Source organism: Carassius carassius, chromosome 1 (genome assembly GCF_963082965.1).
Source record: "Carassius carassius chromosome 1, fCarCar2.1, whole genome shotgun sequence".
Taxonomy (NCBI): Eukaryota; Metazoa; Chordata; class Actinopteri; order Cypriniformes; family Cyprinidae; genus Carassius; species Carassius carassius.
Genome location: NC_081755.1, coordinates 34,283,591 through 34,303,837, shown reverse-complemented (window position 1 = coordinate 34,303,837; position 20,247 = coordinate 34,283,591). Strand labels below are relative to the sequence as shown.

Below are 20,247 nucleotides of genomic sequence, written 5' to 3'. Positions count from 1 at the left end.
TTTTCTGTGCACCAAGAAAACGTGCAACACTTTGTTTTACTACCAAATTATTCTCAATATCTTTATTATTATTAATATTTCACATACATTGGAAAGGTTTCTGTGACCAGATCAATTACACTACTGATAACCGTCCTTTAAGCATGTAATATTTTTTAAAATAATTCATATGAATATAGCTTGCTATTATTGACTAGCTTTTAATAATAGATGCATTTAACATTTTATTATACAGCATCTTTACAGAGGCTGCTTTGATGGTCTAAAAAAAGTTGCATGTAATTAAATAATATTTTCTTTCTGTCTTTCAGGATTGTTTGCAGATAATGCTGTTCTTCTCCATCATGCACAAGGACTCACCTCTTTAATTCTTTACCCCCCCCCCCCCCACACACACACAGAAATGGTCCCTGGATCAGTGATTAGACTTTGCAGTGGTTTGATTTTTGCAGAAGATGCAACTTTGTTTTAATTCTAAGCTTATAATGATTACATTACTTCCAGCAACCCATATACTGTATACAGAACCAGTGATCAAAACAATAGTTGAAAATACTATTTTCATATTGAAAAAGCATTGTGTTCTTTTTTTCAAGCTTCATAAAGTAAACTTTGCTTCTGGTGCTTTTATCATAAAAAAACATCAGTTCTCATCAGGAGTTTTCGTAAAGGACGTATTCATGCACAGCCATCCCCTAGTTCCAGTCATAAAGTGAATGATGTTATTGTCGGATTTGTTTCTGCATTTTTATGTAGCAGGTGTTTGTTTTCCTGAACACGTTTTCTTTCTTCCATTGTTCGGACAATCAGTGTTTATTTGATGCTGTGCTGATGGAGTTTTATAGATGATATTGCACACTTGACATGCATGTCTTCATGTTTTTTTTTTCTGAGTTTGAAACCGTGTGTTGTATCACTTTTTGGTCAATTAAATTCTCCAGTGTTCTCTGAAAGACTATCTGTTGTTTTTTTTTTTAATAAAAGTATTTGCAAAGTATTTTTATTCTTCATAGTGGCAAAAACAAGCTTATTGACAGAGGATGCAGTGCAGTTATATGGGCACTTTGTCTTTGAATTAGTCTTTTCTTTCTGTTTTTATTGCTAGAGTTCAAATGGTAGAGAATGGCAAATCACAGAAACACAAAAGTTAATAATTTTTATAACTTTAAAACACAACATAATATACAATGTAAATGTTAGAAGCTCATCATTTGATTAGAAAATGCACTTGTCTTTGAAAAAAAAATCTTATATTTAATGAGAGGAATCGGTTAGATAGAACTGCGGTCATGTGCTCATCAATATTGCCCAATTTTTGTCAAGCTAAACAACAATAATTAGAGCATTTGCATTGTTGTTGGAGGAAGGTGTAGACGTTAATAAAACACAATCTAATAGGTAGAAAATGTTATTGATTGTTAACCAATCTATCCCTTCAGCTGAAAGACATCGGTCATAAATGGATAAGGAAGCGTGACGCCGCTGCTCAGCTTTGATATCATTGGCTGTCAATTTCCCTTGTCACCGCAGGACAGTCTGTGGTTGGACTATCTTTTAACCCATATTAAACAGCGCATCGTGTTACAAAAGTACGTTTTGCTGCTCTTATCACATTAGTATTAGATTAAGTCAACAAGTAAGGGTTGCTATGTTGAGAAAAAATACCTCTTTAGTGAGATCCTAACCCTAACCCTAGGCATAACTTCAAAAAACTACAAAAAAACAGCGCCTAGTTTTCCATTTCCATAGATAGAACGATGGAGGCTTGTGGGTAATGTAGTTTAAATCGTTTTATTGACGAAATGAAATAAGATATTTAATGGAAAACTGGATTTCTAAATATTTTCATTGTGTAAACCTCTATGATATAATTGGAAGACAGAGTGAAATTTGGTATTTTAGAGTGAGCAATATTTAAAATGCCTTTATGACACATTTCCATTCATTTCTGAAAACTGTGCCCGACATTATTTTATCAGCATAGCATAAGTAATAATCCTTCCGGTTTTCTCTTTGATATTTTAATTGGACTCTGATTTACAGCCATTTGAAATGTACAGTTTTGGGCTCTTCCGGGGGGTGCTACTGTGCCCCTGGGGGTAGAAGGGCAGTAAAACCAACATATATGTATTCTCCTCATCATGGACAACAAACTGAGCTGAGTCACATTTATATCTGACAGTTTTCAAAGTCCACACTTTTCTAATCTTAACATCATGGCTAGTAAAGCTTTTGACAGGACATGATGAGGCCATCTGATGAAACATGGAAAAATTAGAAAGAAATAATTTAATAATAAAAATAATAGATTATTTCTTTTATTTTTGAAGTTAACAGTAAAAAAAAATAGAATGGATAAACCTGCAACAACTTGCCTTTATCTATTCCCCACTGTTAAGCAGTAATCAAGGACAATGTGATACTTCACTATTACACGAGGAAGAATTCATGGAGTACTAAGAATACTATATATATATATATATATATAAGAATACTTTATATATAAACTAATTAGCAACAGTCAGTGTAAAAATGTCCTCCTGACCCCCTTATCTTACTCCTCACGTGCTTGTCATCAGTAATGTGCATGCTCTAGGTTTGAATACAGTACAAGATCCACGTTGATCATTCCTGCTACATTCTCAGTTATCCCTCAAGTGTTTGTAACAATAAAGCAAATGGCTTTTCAAAATAATTCATCTAGTAACTCCCTTTATATATAAATATATTTAAAAAAGCCATATTTGTGATTAAATATATACAATAATAACTTTCTGGTGTATTGTTGTTCCAGATTTCATTAATCTGATAAAAAAATGTTTATGTCTTAAGTAAAAAAATAATCATGGTAATTAATTATATATATATTTTTTAAAGTGTAGAATAAACACATATGAGCCTACCTAGTAAAATTATGAAATTACCAAGAATTTTCAACACACAATATTCACCATATTAATTTTATTGAAGCATAGACTATGAAGTTGATAAAGTAGCATCAAGACAAACACGATTTAAGGAAAATAATAATGGATCAAAAATTCATTAATATCATAAATTAATCAGTTCACACAGATGATTGATGAAATGTCCTTAAAAGTAAAAAGATTCCATCCAGTCAACTGTGATACAGATCATGTGATACATATAAGACATGTGATACTGTTCCAGAAAATAATGATTCCTTATCATCACATCTAAACTGGGTTCATCTCCCCATCGTGATCTTCTTCTCTCGTGTCTGGAAACATTTTGTGGTTGATATCCAGCACTGATGTGGTGTAGCTTGTTCTCAGCCAGATGATCTCTCAGTCCTAACATCCCATTTTCAGACAGTTCCCAGACCTGGTCAAAGTAAAACAAACAATACAAACAATTCAGATGAAGTTGTTTAATGGACAGAGAGCTCAGCTTATGTTCTGCGTGATTTTAGCAGGGTGAGCAACTATGATCCTTGTAGTACTGTACACTTACCATTATTCAAGCTGTTTTGAGACCTTTTGAGAAGCTTTTTCTCTGAAGACAATTTACCACATCCTCTTCTTTCACTCCTTTCAAGAGCATCACTTGGTCATTTGACTGATGAGACCATCTGTACAAATTAAAATACTGCAATAAAAATTTCATTCTGCAAGAATTAAGAAAAAGTTAGAGGCAAAGGACTTGCTCATGAGACACCCCTTAGCATGTGACAGAAATGTTTGCCTCTATAATTCATCTATTGTTGCAGTAAATGTGTCTTTTTCCTCTAGAATCTTTCTCCAAAGTTCCTGACTTCTCTCACAAATGTGTTTTAGTCTGTGTAGTGTAAGGCCTTGCTTCAAACCAATCAACTATCAATCCACAATTTATAACAAAACATTTATGAAACAATGAAATAATGTAAACCAGTTTTATAAAACTTGTATTCTTTTATTTAAGACAAACAGGTGGTGTGTTTAAAATGTAACTTAAAATTTAAAAATGTTCCAGTCACACTTTGCCAACATGCTATAATTGTAATAGCTGTATCCAAAAAAAAAACATATTAGAAAGAATAATCAAGGCTGACATGACCAGTCCGGTGAGAGATCATCATAAAGTGCTGTAACACATAACACAGCATTGCTTCAGCACACACATGCCAGAGGACTTCTGTTTGTTTGAGCTCAAGATGGCCGTCTTCATTCCTCATCCTGAGCAAATCATTTCCTTGCTTCCTTCTCTTCTGTGAAACAAGATAATCTCTACTTACTCTGTGTGTAATTAATATTGCTCATTAAACATATAATTAAGTTAATTTAAAGTAAGATTCAGACCAGAGCATTTGAGGAGTAAATGTTGATTCAAAAATATTTTAACCAAATGTACCTGGGAAGAGCTGATCATGGCAAGATTCACTGAGACTCAGTAACAGCTCTTTTAGTTTTTAGGAAGGTTTGTGAGGGTTGGCTCACCAAAAACTTCTGAAAAAGAAGAACAGCATTATCTGCAAACAATCCTGTAAGACAGAAAGAAAATAAATATTACATTACATGCAACTTATACATTACTGTGTGTATGTGTGTGTCTAATTATACAGCCTATAAATAAAGATGCTGTATAATTAAATGTTAAATGCATCAATTAATAAAAGCAAGTCATTAATAACAAGCTATATTATATAATATAACCTATAATAATAATATAAGCTATAATATAACATTTCCAATGTATGTGAAATATTAATAATAATAATTAGATATTGAAAATATTTTTTTCACTTAATTAGAAGCACCAAAAATTAAATTGTCCTCTGTAATAGGGACTAATGAAAAGAGATTTAGAATTTATTTTAAAATGCAAAGTTGAATAATAATAAAAAAAAAAAACTAAAAATCTCTGTAAACACTTAAGTGTGTCCCATAAAGCAGTGGCTCCCAATCCTGGTCCTGGAGAACCCCAACGCTGCACATTTGAGATGTCTCCCTGTTCAAACACACCTGATTCAGCTCATCAGCTCATCAGTGAAGACTCCAAGACCTCAAAAGTGTGTTTGTCAGATAAGAGAGACACCAAAACCGTGCAGTGTTGGGGTTCTCCAGGACCAGGATTGGGAACCACTGTCATCAGGTCATCAGGTCATGAAAAGTTCGACACACACTTGTGGTCATCATGCTCACTCGAACACTTGGGCTAAACACAGGAAATATGTCAAATAAATAATCAAGTGGTCAGGTGCAAAGATGGCAAGTGTGGCTATTTGGACAGTGCAACAGTTTAAGAAACAACAAATGCTGTGCAATTTATAACAGCAGTTTGATAAAAAGGTCAAACTATCACAGACTTACTGCTGAAAATGTCTGCCTCCGCAGCTTTCTGTCTTCTCCATTTCTGAAGGAATACCTCTTCAGAAACACCACTGGGCTGACTGCTTCCTTTACATCTTTTCAGCTAAAAATAAAAAATAATAATAATAAAAATAAGGGGGGGGGGGGGGGGTAGAATAAAGTAGAATTATAAACAGAATTTGAATAATGTTTTGTGAGCAAAAAATTTAAAATATAAACTGATATGAATGAACTGCAAGAGGGGAAAAATGTGTCCTTTTATTTATTTACTTTTTTTGGATTTACATAAAAAGGGATCAAAAGCATGGTACTGTAAATGTGATTACTGTGATATCTGTCATATAAAAGCACATCAAAAAACGACCATTACAGTTGTACAACCATAGTTAGTTTGATGATTATTGTATTGTTGTATTGATTATTAATATACCATAGTAAAACTACAGTTACTGTGGTAAAAACATGGTAAATGGCCCGTTCCTGGGTTTTAACTTCAAATGTAATTTGTTACTGTTGTACGTGTCGTGGTTACCATGATTTTACTACAAATTTACATCTTTGAACCTGAAATGAATATATTGAAAGTCTATGGCACGTCACGTGACCGACAGAGTTTAATCACACTAGTTAGCAGGTGTGTTCATTTAGTTAAACGCAATGAAACTCAAAGACAGCCTCGGATGACTGATATAATACAGCGGGTAAACAATACGGCGCTAATCTGATTAATAAAGACAGAATACATTTTATAACAGACATTAAAAGAGCGAATTTACATCTACTCACCTAACCTGTGGCACATGTAAACTGATGGCAAGTATCGCGATGTGTGCTGAATGAGACTTCTTGAACGTGATTTCATAGTGATAAACTATGAATAAGCGATAACCGAGAATGGGTTGTAAGAAAACGGTTAAACTGCTTACTTGCACGCGCCTTGGAGCGTTGTTAAACTCACCTTTTAATGCCGTTTTTCCTGCAGTTGAGCGTTGCTTTGGTCAAACTCACCGCTGAATGCTGTTTTACCTGCAGTTGAGTGTTGTTAAACTCACCACTGATGAACGCGCTAAACCTTTGCACAGAGAACACTTTGATGTCAGATTGCGAGGATTTTTAAACCTCAAAAACAAGTTGGAGGGCCAGATAAAACGATCTCTGTCATATATAATTTTTTGTAGCCTATTCTTTTTTTTATTTTTATTTATTTAGTCTCGTTGCGGTGTGCTGACCCAAGACGTAAAATTTAAACGCTGCTGAGTTCTATAGAAGTCTATCGGACTAACCTGCACGTTGAAAAATAACGCCAAAGGTATACCCAGTGCGTCAAAAAAGTGACGCCAGATCCCTTGACCATGCGTCAGACATTTGACGAGTAGAGAGTGAGACTGTGTTGAATAGTGATACTTTTAAACTTTTCATTCATATCTCTGTCTTCTCCATTTGTCACACAAACTCATTACAATGACATAATCCTGCCTTTTGATACAGTACTTGTTTCACAAGTGTTTTCTTGGCACATTTCACAAGACAGTGAAACGGTGCGCGATTTAGGACATCACTGATCTCAGTTATATGACAAAAAAACATTGCACCTCAGACTAAAAGGCTTCAGCCACTGGACTAAACATTATTGTGTCCTTGACTGAAAGGCTTTCAGAAAAAAAACAACAACAATGTCAAGTGTCAGGTTTGTACAGTTAGGCATTGGGCGAAACGGCATTAGATAAAAAAAACATCTTAATTCGCCCACTGGCCTCCGACCATCATGGGCTCCTAACAATCCCAATATCCACTGATTGGCTTCATCGCTCTGTCTCCTCTCCACCAGTAAGCTGGAGTGTGGTGGGCATTCTGGCGCACTATGGCTGCCGTCGCATCATCCAGGTGGATGCTGCACACTGGTGGTGGATGAGGAGATACCCCCTGACTATGTAAAGCGCTTTGAGTGCCTAGAAAAGCACTATATAAATGTAAGGAATTATTATTATTATTATTATTATTATTATTATTATTATTATTATTATCTTTGAAGTCTTCGGTTGTTGTAATAATGAAGAATAATTTCAGTCAAAAAAAAAAGAAAAAAAAAGTGGATACCACAGAATAGATTTAATTGCTGATAAGGTCATGATTGAATTGTTTATTTGTTGATTCATTTTCCTTCTCATTCTTACCAAAGTAATTTATTATCATGACTAATATAAAAACATTAAAAACTATTCTAGTATAGAAATAACAGACATATATGGAGACAAGGGAGTGTCTACAGAAAAAAGAGCCATATTTACTGATGTGTGACCCTCAGGAAACACCTGCGTTTCGTTATTGCCTCTAAAAAAATAAGTGAACATGCATGTACAGTTTCATAAGACTTATTTACATTCTGTAACTACAACGCATATAGAAACCACTAAAATACATTCTGTTAAAGCTAATAACATGCTCATTCAAACATAAATAGAAGACAATACAATCATGAAATTGCTATATTCTTGTCTTCTCAGAAAGTGATATCAGAAGCAAATAATGTGACCCTGATGACTTTAATATAAATTTAGAAAAGGTTTTTAATCCAAATTCTGCTAATCAAACTAAGCTTATGGCATTATTGTGACATTTCAGTAAAACTGTGATGATCATTTTCACCTCACAGTATCACTTGTATTTCTGTCCTCACCCTTTCCACCTTACTCCACTCTATGACAGTATCTGAGGACTTCTATTAATGTTGCTTCCAGATGGATAAGAGTTGTGTCTCCTTTGATCATAATAATTTCGCGGTTTAGATTTTTGCCTTTCAATGTCAAAAGACAGATCAATAGAAGAAAAGGGCGTGTCAGCTGAACTCGCTGAGGAAGCCCCAGGTAAATTATGTAGTATAACACCAGTATTAAAGACTTCTCCACAATAGAAGACCAGGAACACAGTTAGAGCCGCACTGGTCACAATCACGGCCACTGTGTTTGTCCTACATGCACGTCGACTGTAATTCTGAGCCTTCACCATGTCTCCCTCATTCATCTTGCTTCTCGCCTTTAGAACAATAGAGGAAAACTTGGTAAAACTGGGTAATTTTGAGTAAAAACTAGCATGTTATTCTAGAAAGAAACTTGCGGCTATCTCCCTTACCTTTAATGAACATATCAATGCAGCAAAACCCAGAAACAAACAGTTGCAAAACATGATGTTGAACACAGAGCAGCACATGTAATCTTTTCCTTTTAATTTTACCCTATTTGATAGTTAGATAGATAGATAGATAGATAGATAGATAGATAGATAAAATCCATTAAATATTTTTATTAATTTGTGTCCCATTTATAGAGAATTCTGTATTAGGCATATAACAGTAAATAAAGAGATACATATTCAGAATGTAATCAATATGACTATAAAAACATGACTTCTCTGAATCCTTCAAAGGTCGAACTGACATCACCAGAGATAATTCAAAGAGTATGAATTATCGAGACGCTGCGTCAAATGCGCTTTGGGGAACGCGCCCAGCGTGAGCGACTCTGAATATCGTGTGTAATCAGTCCAATGGAAGAGCGTGACGTCACAGGCGGGGTGACGTAAGCGACCAGGAAGCTATAAAAGCACGTGCCGCGCAGCTGGCGTCAGCTTCGAGTACCAGCAAGCGCCGGCAGGGGTGCCGGGGGTATGGCTCCGAGACGCAGCGTCTCGTTCCCTCGAGGAACTAGGGTTACATACGTAACCTAAAGACGTTCCTCTTCAGGAACTCGAGCTGCGTCAAATGCGCTTTGGGGAACGAGTACCAACGACGCCAGACTAACAAAGTGTGTATCCGAAGAGCACAGCTTAGGACAGGAGGACGGAAGTGCCTGGAGTGACTGGCATGTCTAGGCCATAGAATTTAACAAACGTAGAGGGCGTGGACCACCCCGCAGCATTGCAGATGTCCAGCATGGATACACCTGCTAGGAAGGCCTTGAAGGTCGCCATACCCCGAGTAGAGTGAGCCTTGGCTCCCGACAACGGGGGACGACCAGAGGACTCATAGGTGGCTATGATAGCCTCGACTATCCAATGACTAATAGTCTGCTTAGAAGCAGAAAACCCCTCTTGGGGGGACCGTAGCATACAAGCAATTGGTCAGTTTTTCTCCACAGGGCAGCTCTGTGGACGTATGCGTCCAGCGCTCGAACTGGACACATACAATTTAGCTTCGCTTGGTCGGGCTCCCGAAAGGGATGAGGACAGAAGGCCTGCAGCACTACAGGTCGTGGTGTAACAGAGGGAACCTTAGGAACATATCCCGCTCGAGGGTATATGAACACTTTGGTCATGCCCGGTGCAAATTCAAGATAAGTAGGGGCCACAGAGAGGGCCTGAAGATCTCCTACTCTCCGCAGAGAGGTGATAGCCAACAGAAAGGAGGTTTTAAGTGTGAGATGTCTGTCTGAGATATCTTGAATAGGTTCAAACAGGGGTTTGCACACTGCCTCTAACACCACAACCAAGTCCCACGGGGGAATACGGCACCGTACTGGAGGTCTCAGCCTCAGTGCACCGTGGAGGAAATGTGTAACTAGGGGGTGTCTTCCCAGAGACTGGCCATCGAGAAGGGCGTGGTAGGCTACAATGGCCGCCACGTAAACCTTCAGCGTGGAGTGGGTCAACCCTGCAGAGAGCCTAGCGTGTAGAAACTCCCGACTGTACCAACTGGGCAGTTTGCTGGGTCTAACTGGCGGTCTCTGCACCATGAGGTGAAGAGTTTCCATCTCAGGGCGTACAGTTTCCTCGTTGAGGGAGCTCTGGATTGGAGGAGGGTCTCAACAACCTCAGTTGAGAGACCAGCTGTTCGGCCGAGAGCTGTTTTTGGGCCTCGCGATACGAGGAGCTAGGGTGCGGCTGGGGCATCTCCCGCCCAGATGCCCCAAGGGAGCGACGAGGGAGGAACTCATGGAATGCCGCCGCTTGTTTGCGGGCCTCCTGAAACCTGTCTCTGAGGGTCCAAGAACATGTTTCTGCACACTTCGCTTTTTGTTAATTCTTTTAATGTTTTAGAAATTGATGGAAATAAACAAATCAAACAAATAAAACTATATATATAATGTAAACATTTATAATCAGCAAGTTAATTGTTCAGCACAATATCTTTGAATGATGATATTTCAAACAGGTTTTCAGTCTTACCAGTGCAGAATCAATGATAATAGTAGTAAAGAAGCATTCTACATGGCTGTGTTTAGATTATCTTTTGCGTTTTCCTGTGTCTTTTAAAGAGTGTTATTAAAGTTAGTTTAATTATCTCCTTTGCCCAGCACATCATCACAGTCAACATGAGACACTACTATGTCTCTGAACTACTACATATAAACAAAAAATACATTTAAAGGCAGACATGGTTATGAAGGTTAATTAAGTCATATAAAATGTAAATGTACCTTTAGGGGGCACCCTATGCAAACCTACTTCTCCGCATTCTCTTTAAAAAGCCTCCACTCTGTTGATTTTGACATTGATACTAAAGCTTCCTCTTTTCATAACATGACAATGGATATTGTGTCTAAACTGGGTTTTATATTCATGTTTGCTCTCACAGAATGTAAGATTGTCTTGAAAACCTGTTGATGATCAGACTTATTCATGTGCACTGTTGTAAATGTTGATGTTGAACTGTTTGTTTTTCAGTCTGTTGGTGTCAAACACTGACTGAGTCTGAGTCAGTGGTCATTAAACCTGGAGTATCTCACAGACTCACCTGTACATTCTCTGGATTTAGTAGTAACCCAGACTTAGCTTGGATCAGACAGACTGCAGGAGGAGGTCTGGAGTGGCTGGCATACATCTCATCTCGTAGTACTACATACTACTCTCAGTCTGTTGAGGGACGATTCAGCATCTCCAGAGACAACAGCAAGAAACAGATGTATCTGCAGATGAATAATATGAAGAATGAAGACACTGCTGTATATTATTGTGCAATAGAGACACAGTGATGAATACAGCTACAGCACTGCACAAAATCTGAAAGCAAACAACTCTCCATTTCATTTCTCATTCCTTAAAGGGGTATGAGAAATGAAATAGTGAATTCACCCACAAAAAGCTGCCAGTTGCAGGTAATGTCTGAACCCAACAGAGTCACATTTTGTCAGGCCATTAGCATTAAACAATACAATCTGTATTTACGGTATCTATCCACTTCCTATGGGGAAAAAGCCAAACAAGCAGAAATACAAGGTGACTATTTTCAGACTTAGTTGCAATTTTGCTATCTGAGAATACAGTCTAACTAAACAGAATGCAGTAGGGTCAGCTATGAACCCTAGTCCCCTTAGACAAATGCTGAATCTCTAGACTAATCTGTTTTACAGTTTTATAAAGAAATACTAAGTATTATTTTTTTCCCCTTTGGTCAAGTCCTTTCTCAGGAGAATATATTTCTAACTGTTATAGCTATAGAATATTTATAATATATAATATATATTATAATATATTTCTGTATATGGTTACAGAAACAGATGGGATTGACAGTTCATCCATTGTCTTTATTGTCCATAATTTACAGTAAAAAAACAAACCTTTTCGTCTAGAGATTTAAATAACAGATACTAGCATACCACTAAAATGTAAAAAAAAAAACAGAAATAATAAAGTTCTACCAAAGTATCATGACGTGCAAAGTATGCAGTTGGGTTCCAAGTGTTTGTAATTCAGGTATTTATGAGATGCATATGTGTGAGTGTAGTGTCAGGTCAGTTCACATGGAGTTGAGGAGTCTGATGACTAGTGGTAAGAAACTGTCCCGCAATCTGACTGTGATGGTCCAAATGCTTCTGTACTTTCTGCCAGATGGAAGATGAAGAGCTGGTGTGAGGGGTGTGTGGGATCGCTAGTAATCATAATGGCTTTTCGAATGCAGCGAGTGGTGTAAATGTCTGTGATAGAGGAGTGATCTTTTCAGCTGCCCTTACGATCCGCTGCAGGGTTTTGCGATCTGTGATGGTGCAATTCCAAAACCAGGTTGTGATGCAGTTACTCAGAATACTCTCCACAGTCCCTCTGTAAAATGTCGTGAGGATGGGAGATGGGCTTTCTTCAGTTTGCGTAAAAAGTAAAGACGCTGCTGAGCTTTCTTTGCTATGGAGCTGGTGTTGAGAGACCAGGTGAGGTTCTCCGTCAGATGAACACCAAGGGATTTGGTGCTCTTTACGATCTCCACAGAGGAACCGTTGATGTTCAGCAGAGAGTGGTTGGTATGTGATCTCCTAAAGTCAACAACCATCTCTTTAGTTTTGTCCACGTTCAGGGACAGGTTGTTGACTTTACACCAATCCACTAGCCGATGCACCTTCTCTCTGTACACTGATTAATTGCATTTGCTTATAAAACCCACCACGGTCGTGTCATCAGCAAACTTGATGATGTGGTTCGAGCTCTGCATTGCTGCACACTCGTGGGTGAGCAAAGTGAACAGCAATGAACTAAGCACACAGCCTTGGGTAACTCCAGTGCTCAGTGTGGTGGTGCTGGAGAAGCTGTTTCCAATCCGGACTGTCTGAGGTCTATCTGACACGAAGTCTGACATCAAACTCGCTGCGTTTCGTTGTGTATAATCCTGAAGCGTATCCACGGCAGGATATAATCCAACAAGATAAATCCAGCTAACTGAGTTAGCGACGTACGAAGAACGGGCCCCAGGCCTGGGCTTTTAGTTGTGTTTTGGTTTTTATTTCTGTTTTGTGTTTATTTTGTTATTAAAGTCTTTGTTTGATTGTCCGCCGGTTCCCGCCTCCTTCTTCCGGATGAATACTAAGGTTAATTCATTACAATGACTATGTAATATTTTTAAAGCATTTTTAGCTGAATATAATGTGTGAATGGATTAATAAATCCTTATGTGTTAATGATTACTGTATACTGGCACAGCTTGTAAATGATTCTGTAAGAATATTTATATGGGGACTGGTGTTGGATGCTGATGAAAGGCTAGAAAAGCCCCTGGTGTTATGTATCTCTGATTCATGTGTTCAGGTTTTTGTACAGAGCTGTGGCTTGTTAAGTAACTGTGACTCTCTGGCACAGTAAAACACAGCTGAGTCCTCAGTCTGAAAATTCTTCCCCTGTAGAAACACTGTGTTTTTGGACGTGTCCTGAGTGAAACTGATCTTGTTTTTCACTGAGTCTTTAATGTTAGTGCTACCACCATCACAAATATATCCAAGTCATTCCAGTGCTTTTCCAGTGGGTTGACGAATCCAGTGAATGCAATAGCTTGATTCTGAAATTCTGCAGGAGATGGAGAATGATTCTTGAGGTTTCACAACCATAGATGAAGGTTGAGTCAGCTCAACACAGAAAACACCACCTGAAAATAACAGTAAAAGAATGTATTATTAGTTATGTCTCAAAATGTCTGATAACAGAAGCTTATTTCACTGATATAGATAGAATAAAAGATCAGTCAAGCTCACAGGATGCAGCTGCCACCAGCAGTAATAGAGCTGATGAGAAGATCATGATTAAAAATGATGTGAATTTCTCCTTCTGTGCCTAAGACACACTTCGCTTTAGTACATGGAGTAGATGGAGAATTTGCATATAGTCATTTTGTTGTCCAAGATGTGAAACTTCACTGCTTTTGCCATTTAATCTTTAGTCTGTTTGATATCTTGTATAATCTGTTGCACCATCGAGTTTTTAGATGTCCAATTAATGCATTCTTAATATAAATATAAACCGTTGATTCTTTGATATGAAGGCCTATTTAAAGATTCTTATTGGTCGTCCAAGATGCATGCATGTTTTTATTATTATTATTTTTATTAATAATATTTTTTATCATTTTAAACACTGCACTTTTCTAGCAATTTGTAGTGTAAATTTGAGAAACCTCTTCATAAATCTATTGTATAATCTAGGTCTTATAATTTGATGCTTATCAACAAAATTATAAAGTTGAAAAAGTGGCAAATAAATGCATATACCAAAAATTTCAGACACCTCTTGGTAATGAAACAGCATGAGCACAACTCATATTCAACAAACTAATTTAGTTTAATACTTGTTATTTAATGTATTAAAAACAATAAAATATTGGGTACAGTGCAATATTTAAGCAGAACTGTGTTTCCTACTAGGACACAGATCTGTCTAATCACAGTAAGGCTGATGTTTTGGAAAAACGACACAATTTCCAGTGTGATTTTACTTGTATACAAAAGTTCGGTAAATAAGATAATACTGAGTAACTTACAATTTAGTTTTGCCATTTTCTTTGTTTTTGCTCTGTCAATGCCATCGAAGAACAATTGTGCCTCACAAGTCTCTGCTGTTTTGTTCCTTAATTATTCTGTTTTTGAACAAATCAATCACTGGTTCATAAAGACAATCACTTGTCGCGACCTACTGGTGAAACGGTGTACAAATGGTGAAAAGCCTCAGGGATAATGGTCAGTAAATCAGCTATTTTGATGAGATTCAAAAACCAGAACTGACTGTTTAATAAACACTAGTTTGAATTTTCCATCATCTGCAATGTACATGAATGAGGAATAAGTTTTTGTATCGCACTGTCCAGAACTCATCCAATAGGTTACTGCACAATAACAGACAGCTGTGTCTGTCCTGAGGCTGTTCATCTGTATGTACCGCTGACCTAAGTAGTCATCTCAGGATACTGTGAACCTTCCCTGGACTGACTGGGAATAGAAGATATAAAAACTGGATACATGGATGAATGTAATCCACTCCAATGTTTTTCCAGGGATTTCTCTCACAACATCTGCAGCACAGTTACTGAATGAAAATTCAGAGGATGTCCAGAACAGCTGAAAAGATTCACCTGGTCTTTTTACCACAGCTTCAGAGTGAAGGACTGACAATGAATGTCTGTGGAGGGGAAAAAAACTAAGTGAATACACTAAAACATTTACAGAATCTAAAGCTGACGATAGTAAATTAAATTTAATCTAAGAAAATGGCATTATTTACTGACCATGTAAAAATAATATTAAGAAGAGTAAATTCATTTTTATCATAATTGTCAAATGATTGTCTGACCTGTGCTGTCAGCAAATACAGACACTTTATTTGTTGCAGCTTAAGAAGAAAACACATTACTGTTTTACTCCTCCTTCCATCTGCATTGCACATTTTCTTGCAATAAACTGAATGATAAACGAGTGCACAGGATTTTTCTTTATATTGGTTCAAATGACACATTACTTGGTGATAAATGATGCAATTATTTCATTATAACGATTTTTTTTTAATTTTGTTGTACAAGCTGAATTAATGTCTATAATTTCATTATGACATTTAAAAACCAGAAAGTCATCAGAAACACTTTTTATTTGTGATATGACAATGTTTTTGTACAGGGAGTCTATTAGCGTCTGTCACTGTGTTTCTTTGGCACAATAATACACAGCTGTGTCTTCAGCTCGCATATTCTTTCCTTGCAGTGTTATTGTGTTACTGGAAGTGTCTCTGGTGATACTGAACTTGCTTTTCAGAGAATCCTTGTAGTCTGTGCTTCCACCACTCCAGATGATTCCAATCCAATCCAGAGCTTTTCCTGCAGGCTGACGAATCCAGCCTGTACCATAGCTTGTAACTGAATATGAGACTTTACAGTTGATAGTGAGAGTGGCATCAGGACGGACAGTCAGAGACTCAGGCTGAGTGAGTTCATATGAATCAATACCTGTATCAAATCAAATCATACGTGTTAATACGTGGGAAGTCGTGGCCTAATGGTTAGAGAGTCGGACTCCCAATCGAAAGGTTGTGAGTTCGAGTCCCGGGCCGGCAGGAATTGTGGGTGGGGGGAGTGCATGTACAGTTCTCTCTCCACCTTCAATACCACGACTTAGGTGCCCTTGAGCAAGGCATCGAACCCCCAACTGCTCCCCGGGCGCCGCAGCATAAATGGCTGCCCACTGCTCCGGGTGTGTGTTCACAGTGTGTGTGTGTGTTCACTGCTCTGTGTGCGTGCACTTCGGATGGGTTAAATGCAGAGCACAAATTCTGAGTATGGGTCTGAATGTCACTTCACTTTCACTTTCACTTAATAAGAGATCATGATCTTGTGGTCAACAAAATAATGAATCACACAGAAAACAGACTAAACTTACAGGATATGACTGCCAGAAGCAGCACTAAAGATGAAGAGATCATGGTTTGTTTCTCAGCACAGTTTGACTGAACTGAAGTGATTCTTCACTCCCTCTAGTGATCAGATGAATGTGTAAACTGACTCATGTCTGCTGCTTAAATATGCAAAAGGAGATTTGCATAATTGCACTGAGCTTGTAATCAAATCTACATGATACAAAAATATTAATGTTTGGGTTAATATTATGTTTTGCTCTCATTAGAGACTTTATGACATGTTTTTGTTTTTCTCATGGACTTTAATGATTTTACACCATTTTCTTCTCCATCTTTTCTAATTCATTTAAAAAAAAATGAAATAAGGTATGGTTCACATGCACTTTGAGGAATTGCTTGACTTTTCTTTGGAGAACTTTTGCAGAACTGCTTGTGGTTTATCACTGTGTTCACTCTCGTGCATCATAAGACACTGTTGTGTCCTTCATCATCATATTCTGTCCTTAAAGAGTCATTTTTCTCCTGTAATAGTCTCTGATGATATCAAAAATAAAAAGTTTGATTTTTAGTTTGTCCCTAACATATGTAACTGCTACCAAACATCTACACGTGAAAAGACACATGTTGTGTTAAAGGAATCAGATATGCCTTTGTGCTGTATAATGTTTGAGCTTTTGAAGTGAATTTCACTGCATACAGTATCATCTCCAGTGATAGTAAATAATTTCATTAGGTTGCATTTTACAGTTTTGTCGTTTTTTTTTTTTTTTAATTCTCTGCTGCCATCTGTCGACTTCTAGTAACAAGCGAGAAAACAGAATGGTTTTTGATCAGCTGTACAAGACCTTGCTTTGGACAATAATACACAGCTGAGTCTTCTGCTGTCAGGCCTGATAGTTTCAGATACACCATACTCTTTGAATTATCAATGGTGATTTCAGTTTGACCTTAAAAGGGATTCAGTGTAGACATAGCCACTGTCGTCAATATAGACACGTCCCATCCACACAAGTGGTTTTCCAGCTTGTTGTCTGATCCAGTGCATGCTACAGCAGTCAAAGCTGAACCCAGGTCCTCTACAGGACAGAGTCAGAGTTTCTCCAGGCATCTTCACAGTTGTGCTTTCAATGGACTCCATACTTTGACATTTTATGCCTAAAAGGGAGCTTGAAAATACTGATTTAATTTGGAATCTGTATACCTTATATCTGATAATACACGTGTGAAAACTCACGTTGTAGGCTGAATGAGAGCAGCAGTAAGAGTGTATTCTTCATCTTGATAGTGGTGATGTAACACTTCAGATCCAATCAGCAGCAAATAAATACTAGACAGACGTTCGCCCTGATTTGTAATGGGAGGGTCACTTTCCTGACATGAAGAGTCTATACAGATTTTATTATCAAAGGGGTCATGAACTGAGAAATCTCTGTTTATGGGTTCTGTTGTCTTTAGTCACGTTGTGCCAGTCACGTATGCTGTAGACACAAGGTAAAATTAAGAAAGAACTCCAGATCAGTATATACTCAAAATAACTCAGTTTTACCAAGTTTTCCCCTATTGTTCTAAAGGCGAAAAGCAAGAAGAATAAGGGAAGACATGGTGAAGGCTCAGAATTACAGTTGACGTGCATGTAGGACAAACACAGTGGCCGTGATTGTGACCAGTGCGGCTCTAACTGTGTTCCTGGTCTTCTATTGTGGAGAAGTCTTTAATACTGGTGTTATCTTACATAATTTACCTGGTGCTTCCTCAGAAAGTTCAGGTGACACGTCTTTTTCCTCTTTTGAACTGCCTTTTGACATTGAAAGGCAAAAATTATTATGATCAGAATAGATAGAACTCTTACCCATCTGGAAGCCACATTAATGAAAGTCGTCAGAGACCGTCATACAGTGGAGGAAGATGGAAAGGGTGAGGACAAAAATACAAGTGATACTGTGAGGTGATGATCAGCACAGTTTTATTTTAATGTCACAATCATCCAATAAGTTTCATTTCATCAGGAGAATTTGGATTAGAAACCTTATATAAAATTATATTAGAGTCAACAGGTTCACATAATTTGCTTCTGATATCACTTGCTGAGAAGACATAAGAATATAGCAATTTCATGATTGTACCATCTTTTATTTATGATTGATCGAACATGGTCAGTGGTTTCTATATGCTTTGTAGTTACAGAATGTAAATCGGTTTTATGAAATTATACATGTATATTCACTTTTTTTTTAGAGGCAATAATGAAACGCAGGTGTTTCCTGAGGGTCACACATCAGTAAATATGGCTCTTTTTTTGTAGACACTCCCTTGTCTTCATATATGTGTGTTGCTTCAATACTAGAATAGTTTTTAATGTTTTTATTAGTCTTGCTAATAACTTACTTTGGTAAAAATGAGAATGAAAATGGATCAACAAATAAACAATTCAAACATGACCTTATCAGCAATTAAATCTATTCTGTGGTATCCACTTTTTTCGACTGAAATTATATTACAGCAACCAAAGACTCCAAAGATGGCTTTTTGTCTGATGCTGTTTCACCCCAATGCCTAACTGTACAAGACTTGACATTGTTTTTTTGTTTTTTTTTCTGAAAGTTTTTTAGTCTGAGGTGCAATAACATTTAGTCCAATGGCTGAAGCCTTTTAGTCTGATATACAATGCCTTTTTGTCATATGACTGAGGTCAAAGGACTTCCTAAATTGGGCACTGTATCACTGTCTTGTGAAATGTGCCATTAAAAAAGCTACTTTACAGAAAATTAAGTTTCTACAACATTTACAGTAGTAATAGCTTATCAGTGGTGACTGTCAATTTATATGCATATGGCAGAAATGTATGGAAAATCTATTAAAAACGTAGTCAAACAGATGATACATATACATATAAATATGTCCTTTGTCTTTTCTGTATATTGTGTATTTACACATGTAAAAAAAAGCCTGATAAAAGTTTATGAATGTGATCAGCTTTACACCATAAAATGATTAATACACAAATTCATTGTTTCAATAAAGTTATTACATATAAAAATGTAGTGCTGTTTTTGTCTTCGTTGCAATGTATTATGTATAAATATTTAGTCTATTTGGTGTTGTTTGTCCCTATCATTATGTCCAAAGCACCTCAAAAGACCAAACATAAACTGGGCAAGGGCAAGTAGTGTTTTAAGCTGTGTGTTCCTCTCTGCCCGCATTACACTTCAGTGTGGGGATTGACACAGTCTGTGCGTTGTCTGCCTTGGAGTGGAGCATGCTGAATCGGATCTCGAGGTAGACTGCTCGCATTGTGAGCGGCTTGCCCTGCATGTTCTCCGCTCAAGGAGGGATCACTTTGCAGAGGCAGACTTCACTAGCATTCCTTGCAGCACTGGTCCTGCTTCTGCTGAGGCAGAACGGTGGTCTCGCTCATGGGGTTCGCAGTTGGAACTTGCAGAGGGAATGGAGACTGGCGAGTCCCTATCTTCTTCCTCACCTGCCAGATCCAGTGCCCATTCTCAGGGACTGGAAGTGTGCTCCGGCGCTACTTACCCTCGGGGAGTTGGCTTGACATCTCAAATGTCTTTCTCCGAGGAGGATGACATGGTGGGCGTCGATGAGGATTCGCCCCCTCAATTGCCCCAGTATGAGGAGCTGTTGGAGCTGGTTACTCAGGCTGTAGCAAAGTTAAACATTGATTGACTCGCCGAGAAAAAGGCTGAACCGCAGAAGAGCAACTTAGACGAGTGCTTTCTGTGAACTAAGCCACCACCTCCACCTGAAGCCTGACTTTGCTCCTCGATTTGCACACTGAGGTGTGTAAATCATGAGCAAAGCCATTTTTGGACCGCCTCTTCATTTTTGCTTCAGT

General features: G+C 37.7%; 1 gene segment (V, D, J or C); it reads right to left on the bottom strand.

Moving 5' to 3' along the window:
* Nucleotides 1–15,671: 15,671 nt before the first annotated feature.
* LOC132119263 (Ig heavy chain V region 5A-like) lies at nucleotides 15,672–16,654 on the bottom strand. The segment is given in 2 exon segments: nucleotides 15,672–15,987; nucleotides 16,418–16,654. Coding segments are annotated over 2 exon segments (351 nt in total).
* Between the last annotated feature and the right edge of the window lie 3,593 nt (nucleotides 16,655–20,247).